We start from the raw sequence: 9306 nt of genomic DNA, 5'->3' as shown, positions 1-9306 counted from the left end.
TTACATATGTACAATTGATGATCTGTTCCACAGTCTGCTCCTGGCCTTGTTTTGGCTGATGATATGGAGCTTTTCTACCATCTCTTTCCTTAGACGTAGGCAATCTGATTTCTGTGTATTCCATCTTATGAGGTCCACCTGTACAGTCATTTTTTATGTTGTTTAAAAAAAGGTATTTGCAATGAATAAGTCATTGGTCTTGCAAAATTTTTCAGCATCATTTCTGTCACTAAGGCCATATTTTCAAACTACCAGTCTTTCCTCTTTGTATCCAACCTTCGCATTCTAATGATCAATAATTATCAATACATCTTAATTGCATACTTGATCAATTTCAGACAGAAGAAGTTGGTAGCATTCTTCTGTTTCGTCATTACTGGTTTAGTGGTTGGTTTGTACATATTAGTAATAGTGGTATTAACTGGTCTTCCTTGATACTTTCTTGTCACAGACAGCTGCAGTTTGCATGATGTATTCTTTCATGGCCATGCAATGAAGCAAATAAAAGGCCTGAGCACTAATGCTTAATGAGCTTTTGGTTGTGACCATGCACAAGAGAAGCAAGTGTCTTCATTGGGATGTGGAAGTTACATGTTATACCTAGTAGACTTTACCCTGTACATCTCTTCATTTGTATCTTTTGTGGTTGTAATAAATCTGTAGCCATATGTATGGTGTTTGCTGTTGTCTACAGAGCCTTTTCCAACTCATAGAAACTCTGTTGGACCCAGCAGAGTTTCCTAGACTGAAATCTTTATAGGATTTGATTTCCAGGTCTTTTCTCCCATAAAGCTGTTGGTGGGATCAATCCACTGACACTTATTTAGAATTAGCTTCTGAGCACTTAACCATAACATTACCAAAGTGTCGTAAGTATTATATACTTTAGTGAATATGGTAAGCCTTCTGGTAAATTAATGAACTTAGTGGGGCAGTTAGAGCCAACAGAGGCAGGACTACCTGTTCCTGTTTAGCAGTGTGAAAGGTGGTCTTTGAGCCTGTAAGCTCTGAGCTAGTTCTGGATCACTAGGTTCCAGGAAATACTGCATGGACAGCTGATGGTCTTGTGAGCTCTGAGCCACCTTGGGAAGCTCTGATCAGAGGGAGAGCATGCCACCTGAGCAGCTAGCAATGAGCATATTGAAGTGGGAAGGTGATATTGGATCCATTTCTGTTTTCTGGGATTGGATTCATTGGCTGATCCTTGCAACAAAGTTAAGCAATGATGGTGGGGTTTATTCAGTTTGTTTCTTCTTTTAGCAGATAGACACATAGATCAATGGAATGGAGAGATTGTAAATAAATTCTTATCGTCAGTCTGTTGTCCACATAGGTTCCAGAGCTAGTCACTCAGGAAAATAATTGTCTGTTTAACAAACCATCCTGGCAAAACAGGATATCCACATGCAGAAAAATTAGTTTTCATCTTTGCTTTCTACTATACATAACAATAACTTAAAATTGATTGCAGAGTTAAATGTAGTAGTTTACATTACAGAGTTAAATGTATGAAAACTTTTAGAAAACAAAAACAAAACACAGATCTTTAAACCTTTAGGTTAGTTATAGATCTCTTGTGTGCAGTATGAAGAGCATGTTTCATGAAAGAAAAAAAAAATTAAAATAAATGGGATATCATTAGGATTCACAATTTTTTGATTCAGAAGACACTATTAAGAAAATGAGATAAGCAACAGAATGGTTGAGAATATTTGTAAAATATGCATCTGATAAAGGACTTGTATCCAGAATTTTCAAAGAATTCATATAGAGAACAGATACCATTGCTGGTGGGAATGTAAAATGATACAGAAAATTGTTTGTTTGTTTGTTTTCAAAGTTAGGCATTAAAGTACCTATCATATGACCTAGTAAGTACCCCTATATGCATCTACCCAATAAAAATGAAAACATATGTCTATATCAAGATTTTCATGTGATTCTTCACTGCAATAGTACTCATTTTAACCCAAAATTGGAAACAGGTGTCCATTATCTAGTGAGTAGATAAACAAAATGTGATGTATCCAGACAATTGAATACTATTTAGCAATAAAAAGGAACAAACTACTGATCATATGTTAATATATGGATGAACCTGAAAAACATTATATAAAGTGTAAAAGTCAGACATAAGAATCTATATTGTGTTGTAATTCCATTTATATGTTGTTGTTAAGTGCCATCATGCCAGTTCTAATTCATAGCTACACTGTATAGGGTTTCAGAGGAGTGACTGGTTAGTTTGAACAGCTCACCTTGCGATTCAAACCAACCTTATGGTAGAGTGCTTATCTTACAGTGCCATACCAGGACTCCTCCATTTGTATAAACTCTCCAGAAAAGACAAATGTATAGAGACCAAAGGTAGGAAAGTAGTAGCCGGGAACTGTGGTTGGGAATGGGGGTGGATTGTAAATGAGCATATAGTAACTTACTGGAGTGAGGAAAATATTTTAAAACTAATTTATGGTGATTATAAGGCACAGGATGGCTTCGTATGATGAGCACTGGACTACTCACCGCTCAAACCCACCAGCCACTCCATGAAAGAAAGATGAGGCTTTCTGTTCCCACAAAGATATACAATCTCAGAAACCCTATATAGGATTACTATGAGTCAGAACTGACTCAAGGGCACTAATAACAATATGATGATTATGTCACTCGGCAAATTTAGTAAAAATCATTGGGTTGTGTACTAACAATAAGTGAATTTTCTAATACATAAAATGTGTTTAACTGAAGATACGTTTTTTAAAACAAATGTGGGAAAATTTTTATACCATTAAGGTTGTTGTTGTTATTGTTAATTGCCATCATGTCAGCTCCAACTTACAGCAAGGTAACCCAATGTAGGGTTTCCAAGGCATGGCTGGTGTATTTAAATGCCAACCTTGCAGTTCAAACCCACCTTGCGGCCCAGTGCTTGTAATGATATTATTATCACCATTTTCTAAAGCCATCAAAGTGTAAAGATGGGAGTTAGAAGCGCTAGTTACTTTGAACCCTTAACATGGTTTCTGGTAGCAATATCAGAGGAAATGCTAGTGGAGCTCCTTTTAGACTGATGTCGCCACATCTATCTATGCAAACATATTTTCCTAGATGTAAAGCAAAAACAAATACAAAAATCTGCCCTTGGAAATGATAGCCTTTAGTTTTCTGGCTGTTACAGGTTTTGTATTGTCAGTGAAACACATTTACCACAAAACAAAAAGAAAACACCAAAGCCCATTGAAACTAACTTTATTTTCCATTTCCTACATTCTTTTCTTGTTTGTTTTTTTCAGATCACTGTGTCCACTACTATGATCTTCGTAACACTAAACAGCCAATCATGGTATTCAAAGGACACCGAAAAGCAGTCTCCTATGCAAAATTTGTGAGTGGTGAGGAAATTGTCTCAGCGTGAGTATCATTTTCTTCAGAGTTTGAGCCTAACAGAAAGCTGTGTCATCATTTATCAATCTTTAAGTGATTGTGAATGCATGTAAATAATATCGCTAGGGGCTGTGCAACTTCTCTAAAATAGTAGATATAACTTGTTTAGTTAAAAAGATGTATGTTCTGGTCTGTATTGCTCCCTTGAATATGTGAATAAAATTCTAATGATTTTTCTAATTTTTAACATAGCCCACTAATTAACACTCCTAAGTTTTCTTGTGTATGAACTTCAGAGTGGATTTTTGCTACTGCTTCTCCTTAATACTTAATATGTTTGATGTAGAAGAAAAGTATTTTATTTATTAGAACAAACTGATAGCGTACTGGTTAAGAATCGGGCTGCAAACCTTAAGGTCAACAGTTCGAAGCTACTAGCGGCTCTGCGGGAGAAAGATGAGACTTTATGCTTTATACAGCCTCAGAAACCCTGTGCAGGGTCGCTATGGGTCGGAACCGACTCGACGGCACTTAACAACAACAAAACTAACACATTACTGAACATTTATCTACACTGCATTATAGTAATAGAATTATTTTTGGGTTTAGACAATACTCGTTTGATTTTTATATTGATACATATTTGATCTCTATTATTTCATAGTGAGTTTCAGTGTTTACAAGAGAACTTTTTAAGAATTACTACTCAGGCTTGGCAAATGGTAGACCTATTTACTAAATGCTTTCTGAAATAGAGAATCATAAATTGAGCTTTTAGTTATTTTTTATTTTGTTTGAACCTAACAAGCTATCAACCAGATAATTGTATGGCATACTGGACTGCTAACCTCAAGGTCGTCGTTGGTTCAAATCCACCAGCCACTCCTCAAAAACCCCATACAGTCAGAACTGACTCGATGGCACACAACTGACAAACCATTGTTGATATATCTCTTAAACTAACAGAGGCATTCCCTCTTATTTGTTGCCTGTTTCATATTTTCCTCATTTTTTAGTAAATACCCTTTCTTACTTTCTCCCTGTTTTGTTTTACTATATGTGCTTAAGCATAAAGATAATATTATTTCCTTCTTTTCTCTAGTTTCTTATCTCTTTAAAGATACAATTAATGCTAGTGCCATATATTTGATACCTATGTCCACACTGGTTGCTCAAGACAAAAGCTTGATCATTTGAGTGTATATAGCAAGGTCATTTAAATTGAGTTGCAAAAGAGAAAACTGAGCTTTCCAAGGAGACATATTATAGGAAATTCTTTTACAAATTTAAATTAAGTGGAAGCCAGTCAATAAGTATTCCATATTCAGGAGTAACAATTGTTGTTATTGTTAAGTGTAATAAAAATAGGTATTATGTTGGGTAAATGATGACAAGTAATGTAGAAGTATTTTTAAAGTTTTGAGTTTGGACTCTAAAGTCAGACAGTTTGAATCTTGGTTCTACTACTTACTAGCTGTGATACCTTAGAAATATTCTTAAGTTTCTAAACCTTAGCTTCCTCATCTCTAAAATGGAGCTGATAATAATAACTATGATTTTTAAAATAGAGCAGTTCATGTCAAATATTTTGTTTAGATTTTTGGTGAATATTAAGTTAGCGAAGAAAGAGTTGACTTAGTTCGTAGTCTTTAATAAAGCTATAGAAACTACTACGGTCTGTTCTAATCACAGCCATAATAGATTGACTTTGGTAGAATGGAAGGAACATGTGGAGCAGAATATCAGATTCCTGCAACAACAAAAACACAGTCCTTTTGAACTAGTTAAGACTGAAGGACTCCCCAAAATTATTGCCCCGAAATACTCTTTAAACCTTGAATTGAAACTAACTGCTGAAGTCTTTTTGTAGCTAAACAACAAATTGACTCAAAAAACAATGACAATATCATTAAGTACTGCGCTCCTTTTAAAAACCATCTATGTGAGACCAATCAGTTTACAATAGCTTTAAAACAAGAATGAGAGTATAGGTAGAGAAACTAGTTTGGTAGAAATGGAACAACCAGAACAGCAATATGAAGAATGTTTATGCATTGTTAAATAGGACTGACTAAACTGAAAATAGTTCAAATTTAATACAGCAATAAAAATGTAACTAATATCACTGGACAACTTGTGTAGAAATTGTTGAATGGAAATCTTAACTGCTGTGTAAACCTTTACCAAAAACACAATAAAATGTTATTTAATAAATCAATCAATCATATAGGATGTATGGGTTATTTAGGAAAAAAATGCATAACAGATTACTGAGAGGAATGAAAGCAATTTTAAAAGTAAAAACTATAGAATTACCTAGGTTTTATAACAAAGTCAGAAAAAATCTCAATCTTTATTAAAATCCTATGACTTTCTTTTTTTAAATTTTTGTTGTGAACTAAGTGATAGTTTGCATTGGATAACATCAAGCTTTACACTATCGTTTGATTGCAATGATACAGTCTCTTCCGTGCATCATCATTCAACCATATTTGCTTCCATTCCTGTTTGTTTTGTTTTGGGGGTCGGAGGGGGTGGGGAGGGATGTACACAAACACTCAGGAATATATAATAATTTAAACAACCAAAGGGCACATTCTGCAAGGCTGCCTCCTGGCTGCCAGCACCCAGTCCCTCTCTTTCCATGAGTCCAGAGTCCTCAGCTGCTCCCTCTATCCATGTCCTCATCTCTGTCTGTATCTCTAGTGTCGCTGCTTCTCTGGATAAGGTCCCACATTCTGTTCCTGCTCTTCTCCCTTGATGGTCCAAGGATCCTCTGTTTCTGGACTGCAAGATTAACTACTCCTCCTTTTTTGTTACAAGACTTCAACCTGTATAATTGTGACAGTCACAATTAGTCATGATAAGATAACAGTTACTATTGAATCATAAGAATCCTGTCCCCATCTCTTTTAACCAGACCCATCTAGACAAGATGAAAACTATTCAGTGGGGACTCTTCCCCTGCATACTGTTAACCTAAACTCCCTCTTGAAAACTTGTCAGCCAGTCACTTCGTGCCTTCATTGTCCCCTCATTTTAGTTAGCCTATGTCCAAGTTACTGGTCCCTATCTACCCTGTACACCTATTTTTGTGTGATGTGATTACCTGCGATTTTTTTTTTTTTTTTTGCTAAATAGCTTCATTTATATGTTCTTTAAAGCACTGATAGCATCCTAACCATGAAGTGCTGACTAAACTGTGAAAATAGTTCATATTCAATGTAACAGTACAGTTCAGCAGTTGAAAAACTAATTAAGTAGAGCAAATATATCACTGAAATTTAGCACAATTCCCAGGAGAGCTTATTCTATGTTTACTGGTTCTGGTATGGTAGTAATGTTGTCCATCATGTGTTAAACACTTTTGAAAGCATTATCAGTGAATAAATTTATTTAATCTTAACAATATTTTACAAGGTTTATTTAGCCCCCTAAGATAGGAATCATTTTTCACATTTAACTGATAAACTGAGTTTCATAATTTGCCCAAGGCCAAAAGCAAATTAATGACAGATTGACATTAACTCCAAAAATCTGTGTTCATAGGCATTAAACTGGATTGCTTCTAAATATTAATAATGAGATTCATGATGTGAAATTTTAAATGCATTTTCAACTCTTTGTTTTTTTCCCAGATCAACAGACAGCCAGCTAAAGCTATGGAATGTTGGGAAACCATACTGCCTACGTTCCTTCAAGGGTCATATCAATGAAAAAAACTTTGTAGGTCTGGCTTCCAATGGAGATTACATAGCTTGTGGTGAGTGAAACCATCTTTTCCTAGAAACTTTTATACTGGTATCTGTTACATAAATAGAATTCAGTGGAAATGAACTATATAACAGACTCTAAAAGGTACCATACTAGATTCTCCTAAGATGATTTAATAGACTTGATGCCTCAGTACTATGAATTTTTCTCTGGTTATACTAGAAGAAATATTCACCCTTCTCTCCTTTATTGAACACATATCCTGACCACGTAAGACTGTAAACTATTTTGTAGTTCTCCTCTATAACAATCTCTCTAGATACTATTTACCAGACTGAAAATTAAGTTCTGCTAATAACATTTATAATTTTGGAGCCATTATTTGTCTTCTTGAGCTTGAAATTAATTTTCCATATGTAGTCATCTCTGCATTAAACCATCCGTTTAGATAGACTTGATCTGTTGTAGAACTTTTCTTGTTGACAATTTATATGAACTTATATCAGAGTAAATCTGTGTTGGAAGAAGTACAGCCAGAATGCCCCTTTAAAGTCTGGATGGTGACACTTCGTCTCTCATACTTTGGACGTATTGTCAGGAGTGTCCGGTCCTTGGAGAAGAACATCATGCTTGGTAAAGTGTGGAGGGTCAACAAAAAAGAGGAAGACTTCACAACAAAATGGATTTACACAGTGGCAGCAGCAATGGGTTCAAACATAAAACCAGTTGTAAGGATGACACAGGACAGGACCTGGCAGTGTTTTGTCTCTGTTGTGCATAGGGTCACTATGAGTTGAAACTAATTAGACAGCACCTAACAACAACAACAAAAATCAGAAGTAGAAAGACCAAATTTAGTACTGTTTAAATTCTCTAATATCTAGTACCTGAATATATGAACTTACATCTGTACTTTTAAAAAACTAACCCTGTATTTAGTAAGGTCGGTCCTCTTTACAAGGTTGTGAGCATAAATCTTGCCAGAGTAAATCACAACCACAATTATTCTACCTTCATAGATTGCTCAGAAATACAGGTTCTACACTATTCATATACAAGAGTAAGTCAAAAAGTATTGTACTGGGCTGGGGTTCCATTTCATGCATGCATGGATTTATTCCAAACAAAATGTGTTTAAACAGGTCTCTGTGACTAGTGGATGGCTTCAGACAAGTTCTCTCATTAATATGCTTGTCTTATGTCTTAGGCTGTAATTTCTAGAGAAGAAAACCAGTGAAGCATGTGTGTGTACATATATATTTCCATATATACATATATATATATATAGGTTTATATCAGAAAAAGGCTCATATAGTTGCAGAAGAGATGGGCAAGTCCTAAGTCCGTGGGTCAGATGTCAGTTTGGAGGCTTCTGATTCACACAGCTGTGAAGATTTGCAGGTCAAATAGCAGGCAGGCAGATCTGGCAGATAAGATGTCAGGCTGCTGGTAATACCCAGGATTGGCAGGCAGTAGAGCAAGCCCCTGGCTCAAGTCCAAAGAAATGGAGGTTGAATGACGACCTAGGTGCAACATCCAGACCTAGCAAAAAGCAAACAAGCTTTGCCTGAGGGTCCAGTATATTAGAAGCAAGCCACACCCCTGAGGACATTTTTTCACTTGATTGACTGCTTATAGAATGGAGTTGACTACATTAGGTCTCATCATGGGGGATAACTACATCTTACCTGCCAAACCACTGAGATTCTAGGCCCAGTCAAGTTGACATTAATCTTTAACTATCATACTTAGTCTTGTTAGGGTGCCTTCCAAGAAAGGATACTTTTTGTATTATGTTGGGGGGGGGCGGGTAGAAAACTATTTTGAGATCAGGGCTAATAGCAAATTTTTAACAAAGCTCAACTCTGACTATTGCCAAGTCATTGAAACTATGCAACATGTTTATGAGAATGGTTCCCTGTGTAAAATAAAAAATTTTAGATGGATTAAACATCGTTTAAGGGGGATTAGGGCAATCTCAAACATAATTAAAGGTGTAGAGGACAGCTCAGAAGGTTTTAGTAACTATTTGTACGGACTCGAAAGAGGTAATCTTCATAGATTTTCTGGAAGGACATAGGATAATCATGGGGTCACTTCATAATTTACTGTACAGAGGTTTTAAGAAAATTGAAACTGCATTGGTGAAAAAAAGGCCAGGAGCACATCACCCATAAGGGGAAGTGACCGAAGAACATCAATGAAGCG

The 9306-nt window shown here is 35.8% G+C and overlaps 1 protein-coding gene across 3 annotated transcripts in view; it reads left to right on the top strand.

The window, feature by feature from the left end:
- The window catches only part of RFWD2 (ring finger and WD repeat domain 2, E3 ubiquitin protein ligase), a 265833-nt gene that overhangs the window by 208177 nt on the left and 48350 nt on the right, over positions 1–9306 (top strand). For all 3 annotated transcript variants that reach the window (XM_006867072.1, XM_006867071.1, XM_006867070.1), the window contains 2 exons: positions 3294–3411; positions 7023–7147. In XM_006867072.1, coding sequence (XP_006867134.1) covers positions 3294–3411; positions 7023–7147 — 243 coding nt within the window. The remainder of the gene's footprint in view (positions 1–3293; positions 3412–7022; positions 7148–9306) is intronic.

Source organism: Chrysochloris asiatica, unplaced genomic scaffold (assembly GCF_000296735.1).
Source record: "Chrysochloris asiatica unplaced genomic scaffold, ChrAsi1.0 scaffold00100, whole genome shotgun sequence".
Lineage (NCBI taxonomy): Eukaryota > Metazoa > Chordata > Mammalia > Afrosoricida > Chrysochloridae > Chrysochloris > Chrysochloris asiatica.
Note: the sequence above shows the minus strand (reverse complement) of the source record. Positions and strands in the feature narration are given on the sequence as shown.